The 18,973-nt window shown below is 39.2% G+C and overlaps 1 protein-coding gene across 1 annotated transcript; it reads left to right on the plus strand.

Moving 5' to 3' along the window:
* Positions 1-97: 97 nt before the first annotated feature.
* On the plus strand, positions 98-18,492 carry TACC3 (transforming acidic coiled-coil containing protein 3). Its single transcript, XM_035891430.1, has 16 exons — positions 98-579; positions 2,887-3,067; positions 3,208-3,353; positions 5,758-6,828; positions 7,990-8,068; positions 8,498-8,690; positions 9,738-9,790; positions 10,661-10,794; positions 10,881-10,992; positions 11,714-11,866; positions 14,180-14,256; positions 14,348-14,391; positions 15,427-15,587; positions 17,043-17,149; positions 17,359-17,479; positions 18,255-18,492. Exons 2-16 carry the CDS (start codon positions 2,888-2,890, stop codon positions 18,318-18,320), a joined length of 2,697 nt encoding a protein of 898 aa, XP_035747323.1. The 5' UTR covers positions 98-579; position 2,887; the 3' UTR covers positions 18,321-18,492.
* The last annotated feature ends 481 nt before the right edge of the window (positions 18,493-18,973 follow it).

Here is an 18,973-nt window from a genome sequence, read left to right on the forward strand (position 1 = left end):
GTGGGGTGGTTTTTTTTTGTTTGGGTTTTTTTTTTTTTTACTTAAAGCAGGGCTAGGCGCGGGGGCGGTGCTTCCCCGGCCGCGCTGCTCCTCCCCGCCCCGTGTCCCGCTGCCGTGAGCTGCCGGCCCCGAGTGCCCGCTCCGGAGGGTAAGGAGGCCGGCTGGGCCGGGGCTCCTAAAACTGCTGCGGGTTCCCCTTCCTCAGAATGGTCTGTAGAGAGTGGGGTGACTTGTGTGCTGTGGGGAAGGGCGCCATTATGAAGGAGTCGCTTAACCGGGGGTGTGTATTTATTCCGAATTGAGGCGTTGGCACTAAAGAAAATCTACAGCACTCAGCCCTGTGTCAGTTTGTATGGAAATATTCGCAGCACGTCCCAAGTTACTCTCTGTGAGCAGGCGCTCTGCATCTCGGCTGCTGGAGGAGTTCAGAAGGGTCATTACGTAGAAAAATGGCATTTTTGCCCTGCGTGTCCAGCGGCTTTTTTTTTTTGCATTTCACATCACATTGTGTTTTGGGTGTTGTGCCCCAGTGATTATTAAATAACAGGTAGTTGCCATGAAGCCTTCAATTTACAAATGGTAGGTACCTGAGGTTTAATTATCTGATGTAATTGAATTTATGTTCATTCTCAAATACAGAATGACAGACTGCTGCTTGTGCTTGGATAAATATTCTTCTAAAATGCAGAGCAGCTTCATTTTTGTGGACATTGACTGGCTCTAGTGGGAAAACTTGCTGCCTTTCACCGTGCTTGCTTGCATGCATTGGACACTAACCACTCTAAACAAACAGATGTTTTTAATAAAGCCTCCCTTTCGCTTTATCGCAGCTACTAGCCAATGTACTTGTGAAATAGATTTTTAGACCAAATCTTGATTACAAATATTTTAAATGCTGAATTATTTGAATGACTTAATCCTAGAGAGGAGTTTCATTTTTAGATTTAATATTTAAAATGCTGGGCAGGTGTGGTGTATGCATATGGTGTCAATTTATTGGGTATTTTAATGATCTGAATCTGGTTTAGCAATGGTACACAAGTAGCTCTGACAAACCTGAGGAAGTCTCCAAACAAACCTCCCCTGCTTATGGAGCTTGTTTTGGGAGATCTTGCTGACTTTATCATGTCCTAGACTTAGTTTCTAAAGTAATTACAGTCAATGGCTACAGTCTGTGAAGATCCACTTGATCTGTTGTCTCAATTTTAGTTTGAAATGAAGGAAAGCAATAATGTTCACTTGAAGCTCTAAAAGTTGTTAATGTAAAAATACTTTATGGATAAAATAACTTGGGCTAAAGTATGAATGTGATGAAGAATAAAGGAATGAAGAAATAGCTAATACAGGCGTGCTTGGCTTGCCATTGCTGCTGTAGCCATTGTTTGCATTCCATTGCTGATTAAAAGTGCTGTTGTTGGCCTTGCGGGCAAAGCAACTGAGTTCAGTGGAGAGTATGAAATGTGTGCAAGAGACTTAATTACAGAAATTTGAATACGTAAGGGCAATGAGATTGAAAACATGACGTAAATTTTCAGTGGGAGTGTTCTTGTTACCTCCTTATGGCAATGAAGACAAGAATTTGGAGTCTTCCTCAGCTGATTTTCTGGATTAGTCTTGACTGCATGATGGGAAGTGGAGAAATAAGCTAAGGATTAGCTGTTTGGTCAAATCAAGCACTTGAGATCATTTGGAATGGTTATCCATTGCAGAAAGCCAACATCTCTTCCACTTGATGATAGTGATTATCTTGCGTAGGTGGTACAAGATAACACATCAGTTCTTAGGAAAGCTCTTTGTTAGTGGTTTGACAGATAACTCTGCTGCTCAGGGGTCATCCTTCATGGACAGTGGTTGTGCCTAGATCTTGCTTAACGTGCCTTTTGTGCTCTGGTCCTTTTTTCTGTTGTTGTTTTTCTGTTTTAAAGAAGCAGCAGTAGCATCAATGGGTATTAATGTTAAAACTTTTAAGAACAGCAGAGGCTCCAATGGGAATAAAAGGTAGACAGAGTTAAGTACCTATAATGTGCTGGCTTGCCTGGGATACTTGAAATGTGTTCTTTCTCTGCTTCTAATTTATTCTCATCCTTAATCTTAGATGTGATGCAAGCTGTAGTTTCAAGTCTTTGAAACTACACACTTGAAATACTAGTGTATTCAGCCAATCTGGTCTACTAAAGCTTGTGCATGGCCAATGTAAGAACTACATATAAAAAAAGATATCTGAAAAAATATAATTTAAAAGGTATGCATACCAATAATGTCTGTGCTGCAAAGGATTCTTAAGTACATGTTTTACAAAAGCAGGATGTGTTCAGACAGTGCAGGAAAAAGCTGGATAATTTTAGTCAGGACCCTGATCCTAAACACACCTTAACTAACCAGATTTGTGTTTGCTGTTTACTGATGTACAATTCAGTAATGAGACCATGTGAATAAAATAGAGAAGTGATTGTCATCAGCCCCTTGCAAAAGCTGTAATGGGGCATCTAGCCAAGTAAAACTGCAAGAGATGTGACTGTATGTCACCGCTGGTTTTAAGGGGTTGGGAATGAAGAAACTTGCAAATGACAGAGCTTCCTTTAAAGGATGGGCAGCTTAATTAGTAAGATTATGATGTTAACTGTGGAAAGCATAATATAAACAATTGACTTCCCCTCTGCTTCTGTTAGTGGTCTAGGCTGTGCAGTGCTGCATTTAGATGCTTTCGGAGTCTTCTGAGAGCTAACTTTTCACATGAAGATTTCCAATACTTCTAAAAATTCTTTTGAAGCTGTTAATCTTTGCTAGCCAGTGCCAGGCTTCCAACTTCTTTGATTATCTGAAAGTGCATCTGGCTGACCACACCCTCTCATTCATGCTGTGATGTTGTATGTGTTGATGTTCTAGAATGAGTCTGCAGATTTTAAATGCAGAAAATGGAGAAAACGGAGGAAATGTCAGTGATGATCTAACAGCGGAAGACTGTGGCTTTTTCTTTGCACCACCAGAACCTACAGGGAGACCTTCCATTCTACGGTTGTCCCAGAAAGAAAACTTGCCACCAAAAAGTGTGGCCAAAGCTATGAAGGTAAAGTTTTGCTATTGTATTTATTACATTCTTTCATCTTCTGTGATCTCTGTTACTGAATGCGTATGCTATTTAGAGCTTGAAAATAGCGTGGTGTTCATGTTCTTCCTTTTTCTTCTCCCTTGCCCCCTTTCTTAAAGGTGACCTTTCAAACTCCTCTAAGAGATCCCCAGACTCGAAAAATCTTAAGTCCTACTATGATGGACAAACTTGATGCTACGTTTACACTTGATGATTACAGTGAAGCCTTGGTGGATGATCTTTTATCTGCACCTGTCAGTATTGAGTAAGTAATGTATTCACTGCTAGTAGTACTAGCAATGTGGGACATACTCAAGTTAATTTTTCTCCATTATGAATCTGTATAGTTAAAATGTAATTTTGTATTTTATAACAAGGTGTTAACTGCACAAAAAGGCCAAAATTAATGCTGACTTTGCGTGTGCGAACTCTTCTTCAAAGATAACTGTCATTACTTTTAAGAAAATTTTATCTTAGTTGTAATATTGAATACTGAACTCTGAAATAGAACTCAGTAACTGATTTTGTCAGGATGACTTATGATATGGGTAAATAGTTTAAGAGACATGTTAGGCAGAGAATACAAAACTGTTTCATACCGTAAGGTTTTCATGGAGACTACAACTATTCTGAAGCTAATCCTTAAAGCTAAGCCTTAAATTTTCTTCTCTTGTATGTTAAGTATGGTTTTATCTCTTAAGATTTTTCTCCTTAGGATGCAAGGTTAGCTTGAATTGACACCTTGAGTCAATGAGTATTAAGATTAAAGAGAATCTAGCAACACAAAGTGAATACAACATCAATCCCTAGTACAAACAAGTTTGTGTGCCTTTATAGTCTAGCAGCCTGGGCCTCGAAGTGGCCTATGGTAGCTGTCTAGAGAAGAGTATAAAGTCTACAGTGCTCCAATTTGTGGTTTTGCAACTCTTCTTTACTAGAAATATTGTTATAATGGTATAATACAATATTATTTAATAGGCCTTTATGTGTATTTTTGTTACTGAATTTTTTAGCCTCTTTTTAAACTTGTATAAACATCTGACATCTGTAATTCCCGGTGGCAAGAAGTTTCAGTTCTTAGCTTTGTTTTATGCAAGGACACATGTCCTTTCGCTTGCTTTTAACTACCCAATACTTTTATTTGACCCCAGTTCTTTTTTGAGAAGGGAGAAAGATAGTAACACTTAAATATTCTTTAAATGTATAGGTTTGCTTTAGCTGTTAAGTTGCATGTATGCTCTAGTTTAGAAAAGTGTTTCTGAGCTAGGCACCACGGTTAAATGACTTATTTGCATTTATGTCCCAAACTTACTGCTCACATGAATAAACGAAGATTCAGTGTGTATATATAAGGTTCAAGGGAGTTAAAAGGGCTAGCACCAAATTAGTTTTAGTTAGGGCATAATCATGTGCTGAGACGTTGCTTTTGCTGTACATGCGCTTTCTACTTTTAAAATGCAAGGGTTGGTTTGTAGCAGATCAGCTAAAGGACTGGGTGCTGCTGGAGGGGGTCACTATTGCCTAGACTCAGCTTAATTCCAGTTTTAAGCAGTACCTTGCTCTTGACTGGCATTTACTAGGTTAAACACTGAAGGAGAATGGGAGGGGCCTGAGTAGTTGAAGGAGCCTGGGGCTGAACTATTGCAGGGAAGAGGCATCAGACTGGGTGAGAAGGACTTCCTGAGCTCCTGCCTCCCGCCTGGGCTTTCGGGTTTATCTAAGTGGTGTTTCTAGTGAGTGGCTTTTAATCATGTTCTGTTCTGCAGCAGATACGGTTGGCGCATAGAAATAACAACTTTACGGAGGGACAAAACAATGGGAGGAAATCCTGTTTCAGGAAGTAATGGCTTAACTCTCTGTAGTCTGAGGCTAAGCCTCAAAAGTTGGGTTTGGGGAAATAAAGTGGAGAGCAGTAACTTGTAGAATACGCAGCAGTAGTGAGTACACAAACTCTCTTTAACCTGTTTCTTCTGGTAGAGAATCTTCTCTTTCAGAGAAGTATTTTCTTGCATACTGCTTTGCTCTTAAGGATCTGCTGTTGTACAGACTGTAGTGTGCCTGAAGTCCAGGTTCTGTTTTGGTATGTAGGCCCTTAGAGATGAAATGCTGGTGCATACTTCTAGGGTGAAAAAATGTGCCAGAATGCCCAAAGTAATGACTAGAATGGGAGAACCTGAATCATGGCTCGGTTTGGTCTTAGTCTTGTGAGTCTGTCATGACTCATAGATGAATCTACATGAAGATGTACTACTAATTGTGCCTGTGTTTGATCTTATTGTTGATATCTCCTCCTAAGCCATGTATGTTTCACTGTCTAGTGAAATGGAAATGTCTGTATGCTGTAGTGAGTAGAGCAGTCTCCAGTGATGACTGGTATGAGGTAACATAGCTGTATAGAACAGACAGCTTAAGGATACTGACTAATTTCAAGGATTGATTTCCCTATAGTTGGTGTGTATCAGAGCTTGCAATGTCTGACTGCTTAGGTGGCAACTGAATTGCTGTTACGGTATTTTGCTGTTGGCTGCCTTATGTCAGAAAAAAAATCAGATTACTCTGAGCATGCAAAGCTTGTATACAAAACTTGTGCAAATATTTTTCTAAAGATGATTTCAAATGATGTCTAAATAGTTGTAGCATGTGTGATCTGACTTCTTTTTTAAATGCAGTGCATGTCAACAAAAGACTGAAGCTGAAGCAAATACAGTGATAAATACACAAATGCCAGAGAAGGTCAGTGCAGCTCCTTACCCAGATGATGAGATGCCAGTGAAGAGTCGAGGTTCTTACAATCTTGATTTTGATAACTTAAATGACATCAATCCCTTCCAAAGTTCAGTGCAGTTGCAGCATTCCCCTGGAAATCAGCAAAAGTCTCCTGTAAGAGCATCTAGCAGCCCTGAGAGAACTTCTGGAAAAAGTAATGATTCTCTTCTGGATGATACAGCTTCTTCTGCTTCAACCACAGGAAGTACAGAGTGCTCAGGTGAAGAGAAGACTCCTTTCTCTGGAAAAGAATCTGTATCGAGAGAGCTGGAGCGTAACAAATCTAAGCTGTCCCCTAAGCAAGCAATCGGTGACTCTGTGCAGGATGTGAAATCTGCTTCCATAGATGTGAGCCAAATTGATAATTCAGTGGAATTAGCAGAAGTGCCTACACCTCCTCTACAGTTATCTGGCAACTTAGGTCCCAGTAGTTCTGACATAACTAATTCTTCTAAAACTGAGGAATCGAAGCTTCAGAATGTGTCAGCAGCAGAAAAAGCCTCTGCAGAAGAGCTGGCTGTCTCCAAAGAGGAACCTGCAGAAAAGCCTGGTATCACCAAGCCTGGACCAGTAAAGCTGGAATTTGACTTTGATAATGCCACTGCTAGAAAGCCACCTCCGAAGAAACTAGGTAAAAGACCTGGAATTAAGCCACCTTCCAAAAAAACTCCTGTTACCAAAATGAAAACAGAGAACACTGAAATGCAAAATAAAAGTAACGTGGAAGATGAAATCCCTGTCCCTAAAGCATCTTATAAATTTGAGTGGGACAAATTTGATGACCCAAACTTTAACCCGTTTGGAGGAGGCTCTAAAATTTCCAGCTCACCCAAGTGTTCTAAACCTAGCCCTCAGAAATCTCACCTGGAAGAGGAGCAGGATGGTACCTCATCAAGAAGGGAGCCTCTTCCAGTGGAGCAAGATAACAGACCAAGTACCTGTGAAACTCTTGAGACCAGAGAACCCAAAAGTCCGTAAGTAAATCTGCAGCTGAATGTCGAAGCACCTTGAACTCATGCGAGGGAAAGATAGTTAGGTGGCATCTCTAACTAGTTGATTGTGTTCTCCTTGACTTCCTCTGAGGTTGGCTGAGCCTGTTGCATGGCTTGCACAATATCTTGCAGCAGCAAAGATCTCATTAGGGGAACCATCCTGAGGTGGCTAGCTCTGGGCAAAAGATGTTCTTGAATCTGGAGGAAGGGGAGGGAACAGGCTTTTATGGAAAGAGCATTAGTGCCTTGGTCAAGTGGCTCTTTCCCCGCTTCTCCAAGATTAGAGTAAAATGTGGAGAATGAGGTGACTGCTGCTGTCTTTCAAAAAACAGGTAAGCAGGCAGCAGCGCACACCATGCAGCATGTGAAGGGACTAGGCAATTCTTTTCTCTGCTTAGTGTCCTGGCTGAACTCTGAGGTGCTGTTTTTTCCTTGCATGTTCTTGGTATCTGAATGCTATCTCCATTAAAAAGGCCTGTCACTAAAGTTGTGGGGTTTGGCACCACATAAAACTTTTTGAGAATGAGAGATGCTGTGTTGCCTTTCCTAGAAAGTCTAACTATTAAAATGTCAGCATTACTATAGATAGCCAGGTGCTTACCAGAACTAGACTGGCACAAGGTGTTCATTTGACAGAAATGTTTGCTCTCTTGCTCCCTGTGTAACATGATCAGGAACTGTTTACCAAGGTGAGAAGTTACATTTGTGCTGTCAGCTGTAACTAAAGTATTTGACTTCTCTAATGAAGGTCGGTGCTTTACACCAATAATCACTGCATTACTTTGGAAAAAGCAGCAGACTGCTTGTAATTTTGTTCTTAATTAAACAAAATGCCTATCTTTAATTAAAAAAAATAAAAATGAGCTTAACAAATGGGAATAAGAGAACAGTGTTAAGTGAATAAGTGATGCTGCAGTGAGTTTCTGCTTCTCAGATAACACTGCTTCTGATGGAGGGAGAGCTTTGTCATTTGTTACCTGGCAAGGCAGTGAATTTACATCCCCACCCTCCACAAAGCTTCCTGTACTGTGGCAGTAGAAACTCAAAGAAACTTACTTTGTTCAATGCTTCAGTACATCTGGTAATAAAAAATCCAGAACTGTCTGCGTGACTTGGATTTTGTGGTGGTGTTTTTTTTCTTAGGGAAATCGGCAAACAGAGTGTGGTAGAAGACAAGCTAGGAGTTCAAGCAGAAGCTGAACTTCCAGGAGAGATTACCATGGTAAGGTACAGGAAAGATAGCTGGTTCTTACAGAGTTGTTCCATGAAACACAGTTCTTTGACTTAACTTCGTCAAACACATGTTTGGTATTTTGTCTAAGAATTAGTGGTTTTATGCATCTTTAGCAGCTCTAGAATGAATATCAACTGTGCAGACTTGTCTTTTGAAGGTAACATCAGAGACAGCCAAATTGGTACCTTGGTATTAGTATCTTTTTTGATCAGTAGTTACAAGGACAAACATAAGGGTGTGGACTCAAAAAAAAAAGTGACTCCTGTATAGTATGAGCTGTACCCGGTGTGGGTAGCTTAGTTTCTAAGCCTGTGAACTCTCAGTTTATTATGCTGGCTGCCCAGCTAGTTTATGACAAACCAATTTGATCATTTAAATAATTATTTTAACAGTAAAAAGGATTGTTTTTCTCATCAGGAGAAGCAAATGAGCCCATCTAAGATGTCTCTAGCTAATGTGCCCCCTCAAGATAATTTGGTTTCTGCTGACAGTGGAAAAAAGTCTATGTCTGCAGAAGAAATTAAACCTAGTTCCCACAGAGCTGAAAGAACAGTAGATGAGCAGACTGCTAACGCTGAGTCTGAAGAGCTCTTCAGACCATCATCAGAAGGTAAGGGCATTTCTTTAGAACAGACTGAAAAGATACTGTTACAATAACTTCTCTGTATGTATTTCTCTACCTCAGTTTTGGCATTGATTCTAGTTTGTCTTTCATCTTGCTATTCTGAAAGGACCGTAAAGCCTACGATGCCTAGCCAGTGTGGGAAGGGTACCTAAGTGTATTTCTAACTTTTTCTGGATTAAGCTAAATTCAAAAAGCTGGCTATTAACGTTCAGCTGCCTGGAAGGATGAAATTTAGGCTGGTACAGAGACAATCTCTTGTTTCAGTGGCAGCTTTCTGTTCTGAAGAAAACACTCCCTTAAAATAATTTTGGGTATTAAGGACTTACTAAAATGAGAGTGCTAGGGCTATGCAACTGCCTGTACTTATGAGTCTTGTCGATTACTGCAGGGCTTAGCACTACTTGAATACTGATTTCATATTGCACTGTGGATGGTCTTTTTACACTTCCATGCCTGTCTTTAAAGCTTACTGCATAGCTATGACTTAACCACATAGAAGCGTTATTCCCTGTAGGAGCTTTTTGTGGAAGGATGACCAAATTATTTGACTGCAGTGCAGTCTGTTGCTTATCTTGATATCTGGGTGATATCAGTGTATTGAGAAATGGCTATAACTTCATTGTTCAAATCTCAGCTGTATGCTAATTTTAAGTGAGAGTGGCAATCTTACTGTTTTATGGGGCATTGTATGAAAGAGAATATCTGAGTGTCCTTGCCACTTTAACTATAGAACAACAGAAGATCTTCAACTGTGTATTAAATTCTACATATTCTTACAGGTATTTGGGAAAAAATAGAAGCTGTAAGTTTGCTTAGCTTGGAAATCTTTGCCTGACTTTTTTAATTTGATTTTTTTTTTCCAGGTCCAGATAGAAATACAGTATTGTTAGCAAATGAAAAACTAGAGCTCATGAGATGGGAGCAGGAATTTACTTGCTTTATGTACATACCTATTTGTTTCTGTCTGTGGGTGTCTCATTGTAAGACAATGACAATATTGCATCTTTATTCTATCATTTCCTTCTTTTCCAGTTCTAGGAATGGGCATAGAAATAGACTATCTGGAACAGTTTGGGACTTCATCAGTAAGTATGACATTGAAATGTTTTGTTTGCCCCCCTGGCAGAGGGGAGAGGGAAGGAAAACAAAACTATTAAGCCTTAAATGTTTTTGTGAAATAACTTCACTTTGAACTTGCCCACAGAAATATAGATTCTATTCCAAAGGAATGTGTCAACAAGGCTGGGCAGGGGGTGGTAGTGGAAGGAAATGTAGCTATAATCAATTCTGCTAAGGCTCAGAGGTCTCTTGCTTTGAGTCTGCAGAGGTGCTATTTTTCTTTAATAGCAGTGAAACTGAAATGGATGAAGTTCCACCTCTCTGGTTGCCAAAACTGCAAGAACATAATGCTTTGAAAGTGCAGGATCATTGTTTTCAAAGTATTTTTTTTTCCTAAGCTCTTCTGTTTTATGGGCAGTTTCAGGAAATCTGTCTCTAAATTGGGCATGTCATGTTTTAATCAGTTCAGCTTAGTTATTCTTTCTCCTACTTTGGTCCAGAGTAGGAGTGGCTCTGAATAGACAGTGAGTATGCTGAATTGAAATTGTTTTTTGATCATGCTGTGTTTGTGCTTATTGTAGGAGCAAAGACAGAGTGACATACACTGCTCGTTCAGCTTACAATAACCTACCAGTGTCTTCTGCTGGTTTTGAGTAGTTCACAAATGTTTGCCCTTTTGGTTCTGACTGTGAGCAGACTGAATTTGCTTGATATTACATAAGGGCGTAAGTGTGTGGGCACAGAGTTCTCTTACATAATTGTTCTCCTGAGAACAATGCTCTGGCCACCGAAGAATAGGCTCACCCTCTCTCCAGAGGACTACTTATGTGCATGTGCAGGATGTGTGTGATGCTATGAAGCAGCAGATCTGCCAGCTTATGCCTCTTTCCCATCAGTTCAAAGAGTCTGCCTTGAGGAAACAGTCGCTGTATTTGAAGTTTGACCCTCTATTGAGAGACAGTCCGAGAAAACCACTTTCTGGTAGTATTGAAACAAATACGAATATTATGACAGCTCCGCTTCAACATGGGTAGGTATTGACTTGGTCTAGGCTGTAGTATGTGGCTTTACAAAGAAAGGCAGTGCTTGAGTATAATGGTGTTTGTTCATTTTTAGTCCTGTTGCTGATTTAAGTAAATTGCTTGAGGAAGCTGAAAAGCCTGCAGTGAGCCTTCAAAATGAAGAAAAACCAAAAGGACTAGATCTTCTGGGAACTTTTACAACTTCGGTAAGGGTCCAGGAATGGTACCAGGTTTCATGTTCCTGTTTTAGGAAAGGGATGCACTAGGTTCTGGACTTAAGACTTATGCAAGTATTCTAAGGACTGCAAAATACTTAACGCTTGTTTAAACTGCTATCTTAAAAACCAGGTTGGATACTCACTTATGTCAAAGTTGAATTTTTGATGGACTTCACTTTCTTAAGTATTAAAGATCTTCTTTGTGGAAACTGGTGACACTGTACATGGTCTAGGAGAATTTGAGCTGTTTTTAAGAATAGTCAAGAAATCTTTTTTGTGGCTTCAGCTGCCTGAAATAAGACAAGCTTGTATTTTAATTGCACTGCTGGGATGAAAAGCACGTCTTTGATTAAACCTAATGCTCTATGGTTCTAAGGTTTATAGCTTGAACAGCCTGTTATGAACAGATCTGCACGCAGCAGTTCATCCTGAAATCGTGCCTCTTTTACTGGTGGGGAACAGCATGGTGTCATCTGCTTTGTTTCTGATAGCTGTAATTGGTGGATAGCAGTTCCTGTTACACCTTAAAGATGACTACATTGTTCTAAAACAATCTACAAAGTAAGAAAGTTATGCTTACAGAGTTAATGGAGGTATTCTGGGTGTTTAAGTAAAATATGTTGACTTAGCATCGAATAACCTGCATACAGCTGATCAATGGCATGAAAACAGGAATCTGTTGAAACTCTGCTTTTTTTTTTCCTCACAGGACACAGGTCCCCTAATTCCAGGCTCCCTAACTAGTGATGTTTCTCCACTCCCTTTTGCTGCTTCCACAAACACTGCAGTGGATGCTATTATAGATGTCCTAAAATATAGCCAAAAAGACATGGATGCAGCTGTTGAACTGGTTAAGAGAGAGGTATGGTGACCCTTCCGAAGCAGAACTCTGCATAGCCTTGAAAGTCCCTCTTGTTCAGATTATCTGGTAGAAATATCTATGCTTGGTAATTCTTTCCATGCTTGACATAAGCATCTCATTGTGAAAACCTTGCTGTGGACTTGATAGGAGGAGTAGGCATAGAACTCCTTCAGAGCTAATATCTAAGGAAATACAGTGAACTTCACTATTAGTCAGGTTCTGCCTTAGAACCAGTTAGTAATCAAAAGCATCTGTTACCAGACTGAATGGTTAGGTTTAATGTCAGTGATCTGAATACTTTTCATTAAACTAGGTATGTTCTTGCCTATGGGGTGGAGTGGCTGCTTCTGATACAATTATTTCCTTAAAGCAAGATAAAACTGATGTCAATTCAGTGCACTAGTAATTTTTTTGTGTGTGTGATGAGGAGGCACAAGAGAATGTTCAGCTAATATAAGTGAGATCTGGAGCTCACTCTGGAGGAGAAGAACATTAATGGAGGAGGGTAGTAGTAGTTGGTGGGATTTCAAGCATATTCTGTAACTACAGCACTACAGAAATTGCTTTTGGACCCCATCTTACTGATGCAAGAAGAGTTACGTATACACTTACTTCCAAAATCTGAGTACTTGAATCATTATGGCTTCTGGCCTATGTAACCTTACAAATACTAAATAATAGGAGTTCTTAAGCATAAATGTCCTTAAACCTAATTCTGTCACATCAAAATTAACTTCAGAAGAAAATAGAGCATTCAGAATTCCTGACTAGCTATACTGCAGGCAGTGACACCAAACAAAGATGACTCATGATTATTTGCTTGCTTAAGTTATTCTTTTCCCTTAGAGTATGAAGATACTAGCTTTTCTAGGAGTAACTCTTGCTTTCTGTCATTTAGAAGGACACTTTTACCCAGCATATTGTCTAGTACAGGAAAACAAGCGCAGCTTTGGCAGGGAACAGCACCTAGTACATTGATCTAAAATGAAGAAGAATTTATGTAATAACAGGGGGTAAAGCTTATAATATCTTCACATTGGTGCTCTAATCTCTCATTTCAAAGAACTATTTTAAGCATGTGAACATAGCTGTAATAAGACAGGTGTGACTAGATGACTCCAGCTGCATGTCACTTAAATGCTTGGAATTATTATAATAACTTAAAATTTAGTCTGTCTTTCAAGATGACTTTGGTGAAACAACTTGAGAGTGGGAGTAGAGGGGGGGAAAAAAGTGTTTTTCTCCTGGGCAAATACAGCACTTGGTGTGTATATATATGTACATGCATATACAATACAGTATGAAAGCATGCTTTTCTGGGTCTACTGAACCATTTCTGAGTTTGAAAATGAAAGTTTCTAACTGGTTTCCATCTTCACATGTTTTTGCTTTTGTAACATTTTGTAGCCGAACTATTGTTAATTCTTTGTTTTGGTACATTCTTTTTTCACCGTCCCCCACTTCGTCATCTAAAATATTACAGTATATTTAAAATGAGTTTACTCCAAAATACTGAAAATGAATGTACTGCAGTATATCATGCAAGTTTGAGGGCAAATCAGCAGGTGCTCTCACCTTGTTTAAAATTCAAGGGTTTTATGTATTTTGGGCCGCTTACCATTGAAGGCCTCCCACACTGCAGTCCACTATCAGTGTTACAGTTCTTGATAGAAACCCCAGGACAAAATTAAGTTCGTAGTTTGCACAAGGCATTTAGCAAAGAGTGCTTATTCTGCTTAATACTGTTACTGTGGGTTCTGCTTTGATTCAGTAATCAAATCAGTATTGCTATGCTTAAATGAACTGAGGTGTCTTTAAAGTTGGAAACATGGTAGGGGGAGGATTAAATGTTAGATACAAATGACTCCCAACAAAAAGGTCATCTTTTGGTGTTTGCTCGTTCCTGTGTTAAGATGAGCAGTTTTGTATGGCTTATTTTGTCTGCCTTGTAAATAAAAGGGAAATACATGTCACTTGAAAAAATATTACTACTTGAGAGAATGTTACTGGCCAAGGAACAATGATCTACATATAAGATGAGTAAGAATAGCCAAGAGGTTAGCTGAGTTGGCTCTGATCTTGAGAGATTGGTAACATTGAGTGGGAATCATGTATGTGAAGTCCACATATTAATCTACATCTTGCTTGGCTCAACTTTGTAATGGAACACTTAATTGTGAATCTGTTAAGCAGTAAGAACTGGTTTTCTCCATATCAAGTTATAACTATACCTAAGCTGCCCTTTAGACCGTTCTGAGTATCAAACCTTGTATCTCTTCCTGTGCAAGAAATAAGTTTATTTTTCCCTCAAAGGTTCAAGAGAAACAGTTGGAGACACAGGAATGGAAAAAGAAGTATGATAAGCTTCATATGGAATACAAGGAAATGGGGTATGAATCTGTCTTGATTTTTGTATCTAGTCACTTACTCCAGCTGCTTTTTCTAGCTTATGTTCAACATTGTTTTTTCATGTTTTTTTAGAAAAATAGTTGCTGAGTTTGAAGGTACAATAACACAAATGATGGGTAAGTTCCATATTTACACTTTGAATGGCTTGGGAGGGGTGGGGCATGCTTAGCCTAAGGTTACTAACTGAAGTTGGTACTTTTTCACTTCTGATGGCGTGAATATTTCAGGTGCTTCCAGGGTGAGTGTAAGGTTTCAGACATGGTAGTTAGAGTAACACTTTTACACATATTCATACAGACATATCACTTGGTAGGTAACGATGACTTCCTGAATCAGGGGTGAACACATCTAACTTTGTTTCTTATTCTCTAGTGGAGTGTGAGCTGTTGGTTTATTACAGCTGGCAGATGCAGTTGTCTGCATCTTGTGTTTAACTGTTTATTATCTGACCTCATTTAAGTGATAAGCTATCCATAGGATTCTTGCTGGACAGACCTGGCCTTTGCTTCAGTCAAGTTTGTGCCTTCAAAGCTAGGAAGACATTAAATGAAACTCTTGTTGTATGGGTATATTCTTCTAGTTTAGAGCTGAATAGCCAAATCTGTACCTTGCTTAAATTTAGTTCTTTAAGGAGACATAATATTTAATGTCAAGGGGTTTTTGTGCTGCTTTAAGCCTATGAGAAACATAGCTCAGGTATGCTAACAAAAATTGTCCTGAAAGAGTTTGCTGTGCTAGTTTAGCTTGTTATCCAAGTCTCCTCCAGATCTTCCAGCTATTGTGTATATTTAATGAAAACAAATATTTTTTGATGCCTTGCTTCTGTCACAACATTTGAGGCTCCTGTTATGGTAAACTTGGGTGTAGTATTTTGACTACATTGCAGGAGAAACAATGCTTTGGGGCAAGCACCTTATAATTGGATTTTAATGGCCTTAAGGTTGGTGTGAGGTAGTATGTAGCAAATAAAGAGAATATGACTGCTTCTTTAAAAGCAGTCTTTTCAGAGGAGAAGCTACATTATGGAAACCCTTTTTTGCTTAAGAGGGAGAATTGAAAGTGTGGGGGTTATCTGTTCATACTATGGAACTAGTTTTATGCTAATGCAATAACTATTATGAGTGTAACCCTGTTAACTCCACTTTCTTTAGAGGATGCTCAGAAGCAGAAGGAATTTTCAAAGAAAGAAATGCAGAGGATGGTGGAAGAGAAGCAACAAGTTATTTCAGATCTGAACTCTATGGAGAAATCTTTCTCTGAACTCTTCAAACGATTTGAAAAACAGAAAGAAGTGCTTGAGGGTTACCGCAAAGTAAGATGCTATAATGCAAATAATATCCTTCCAAGATAAATGAGACTTAATGGAGAGGAAATGACTAATTTCTAGAGCAGCCATTAATTAGCTAGTATAGGCACTACCTGTAAAACCAGGTGTTAAGTTGTCTGTTTAAAGATTTCAAAAAATACTGGTTTGGTGTACCTAGTGGTTGTCTTAAGTGTGATAAAGATCTCTGTTAGAAGCCAAAGCTTCTTCAAACAGAAGAATACGCTGTTTCTTGCTGCATGCATATTGCCTTTCTGTTAATCATAGAGACAGACTCCCATGTAGCAACTGCTGCATAAGGGCAGCCTGTTTCCCCTACATCATGTTGAATGGGTGCTAAAGAGGATTTGCTGTTACAAGTCAAAGTGATAATGCTTTATTGGGTGTTCTTTAGTTTAAAAAAAAAAAACCAACTTGGTAAAGTCAGGCCTTCATTCTGCAGCATCTTCAGGGACTGGAGGAATGAAGCTAATGAGGAGTACAAGCTGTGGTTTCTTATTGCATGAAACGCATAAAAATGATTCAGTTGGTGTTTAAACAAAGTGCCTTCCTTCAGTTTAAACAAAGTGCCTTCCTTTTTTCCTTCAGTTATTCTTTAATGTCCTCTCTTTACTCAAGTTTAGAACTAGCCTGCTGTAAGGTTCATGGTAGTCCTGGTTTGAGAAACAGGCGTAATGTCTGTGTTGTGACTTTGTTTCTGCTTTACTAACATATCAGAGTTCCTTCATCTTGTCTGTTGCATCTCTCCACCCTAAACTCAGAAGCCCTTAGCACAGAGGTAAAGCATTACTTGGAAATGGTTGCTACACTGAAGAGCTGGAATTAGTAGGATGTCTTGGCACTTGTTTCCAACAGTTCCAACTTGCTATAATAGCTAATAAATTAAGGTGTCAGTGTTTGTCTGCCAAGGTAACTTTCGTAGAATCAGAATCGTTTAGGTTGGAAAAGACCTTTAAGATTATAAAGTCCAACGGTTAACCTAACACTGCCATCCCACCACCAAACCATGTCCCTAAGCATTTCTTTGCTGTTAATGTTGGATTCATTTACATTACAGTGAAAAGCCTGAATTTTTCCATGGATTCTGTGAAGTAATTGAATTTCTAGCTATTCTTAGACAATTGCAAGCTAATGCAAAGCTGATTTTAAAAAACGAAACACACTAAACTGATTAGTGACCTTGGTTTCAATGACCTTTCCCCTTTAGTAAAGTTTGCTACTAAATAAACAGAGTATGTTGGGAGGGAAAGGAAGTGAATAAACGTTTGTTTGCAAAGTTCAGAGTTGAACTTTAGTCCCTATGCAGGTCTGTGGGACTTCAGTTGTTCTTGTTATTCTGATGAGCAAATACTGCCACTTTGGTGTAGTCAAATAGCCCCTTTGTGGACAGACTCTTGCATCTACTAGCACATAAACTAACTAAGGTTCTTGTTCTTGGGACAGAATGAAGAAGCTCTGAAAAAATGTGCTGAAGAATACCTGGCTAGAATTAAAAAAGAGGAGCAGAGATACCGGGCACTAAAGGCACATGCTGAAGAAAAGCTGCATCAGTAAGTAATACGTCAAGAAGCCAAGTCCTGGCAGTGAAATACATAGTTTTCACAGTTGCTGCAGAATATGGTTCATTAATGCCAAAACTTGGCTTAAAACATTTTCAGTTTGAAGAGTAATCCAAAGTATGAGAATCTAGCATGATTCTGTGAACAGTTTTGCTGTGCTGTCTGAAGGGGATGTAAACACAATCTTGCTTCCATTTCAGAGCAAATGAGGAAATTGCCCAGGTACGAAGCAAAGCTAAATCAGAGACTGCAGCACTACAAGCCAGTCTCCGCAAAGAGCAAATGAGGATCCAGTCTTTAGAGAGGAGCCTTGAACAAAAGGTTAGTCAAAATGCCATGGGTGAGTCTCTTCAAGCTATTGCCTTAGACTAGGTCAAGAACTGCCTTGTACCAGTGCTAAAAATAGCCAGGCTATCTGTGCTGGTTTTGATGGCTGCTGTACTGGCAGGCTTTGGGAAATAGGCATTGAAACCTAAGGCACAATTCTGTTATGTCAAGAATCATCTATATGTTTAGACTTTCTGGAGCAAAAGGTTTGTTCCCATAGGTGGGTTGCAGAAGTGATTGGTCCAGGCTGCTGTCCAGGAAGCTATCTGAACCACTGAAGGAAATGGCGATCTAAGACTTAAACATGTCCCAGAGCAGAATCTGGGAATGAATCTTGAATAACTGTCTGGTTCAGCTTGTTCATAAACATAAGATTTGTAAGCTATTAGCACTAATACAGACTCTTTTGTATTGACTGAACTCTTACAAAGATTAATGGCCTGAACAATATTCAATTTGATTGCAGTGTTTCATATTGCATAGCTAGTCTTAGAATGCTTTGTAAAGGCACATCAGCTTCCTTTGTTAGAATCCTTCAAAGGAAAAAAGCTTTTTGAGGATTAAAAGTCATATTGCTGGAAATGCATGCCATTAGTTTTACTGCATCATGCACTGTCCTTTAGCATAAACTTGCATGAGTCACTAGCATGTAAATGGACTTTTTATTCCATGTGTTGGCAAACATGACTTGTTGCAACTTTGCTTGTTACATGGATGTAATGTAGCTTAGGCATATCTGAAACTCACTTCTGTTTTTTGTCTTCAACAGACGAAAGAAAATGATGAACTAACGAAAATCTGTGATGACTTGATCTTAAAGATGGAAAAAATTTGATAGCTTAATTGTCTTGTAAATATGTCCAGTCTTTCTGACTTCCTGTCTTGTGTGTTCACTGGCTTTTTTAATTATGTATGTGAGGGGAAAAAATAAAACTCCTGATTTGCACTTGTCTTACATACTGTCAGCTGTATCTTTTGTAGGAAATGTCAATAAATGAGTAAATTCAGTTGCAGCTTTCCAGTAGGTAAGCGTCTTGTGTAACACTTTCACATGTCACTCAAAGGAAAACTTCTAACTGTCTTGCCCTCAGTTCTTTTCCTTGTGTAAGAACACCATGGTTCTGTACTCACGACCTGGCTTTGGTGAGGGTCAGCATCAGCCATGTCTCACTTGAATCAAAATGTTCCAGAGTTACAAGATTATAATAAAACTTGACCTGTCAACAAATGCTATAAAGGAAAAACTGAGAGTGTGAGCAGACTAGATGTTGTATCCTGTCAACAGCCACCTCTAGTCCCTCTTTGTAAGAGACATTTGCCTATTGCTGTGAACCTTTAGAGGACTTACTACTAAATGTTTACTTTATTTGCAAACAGAACATGGGGGGAGGGGTGTGATTTTTTTTTTTAATTCAATGATATAAAAAAACCCCTAGAACTTCAGGTTTGTGGTTGGTTTTTTTGAAGAGGAGTTGGAATGATTCTGGT

Source organism: Egretta garzetta, unplaced genomic scaffold (assembly GCF_000687185.1).
Source record: "Egretta garzetta isolate BGI_Z169 unplaced genomic scaffold, ASM68718v1 scaffold183, whole genome shotgun sequence".
Taxonomy (NCBI): domain Eukaryota; kingdom Metazoa; phylum Chordata; class Aves; order Pelecaniformes; family Ardeidae; genus Egretta; species Egretta garzetta.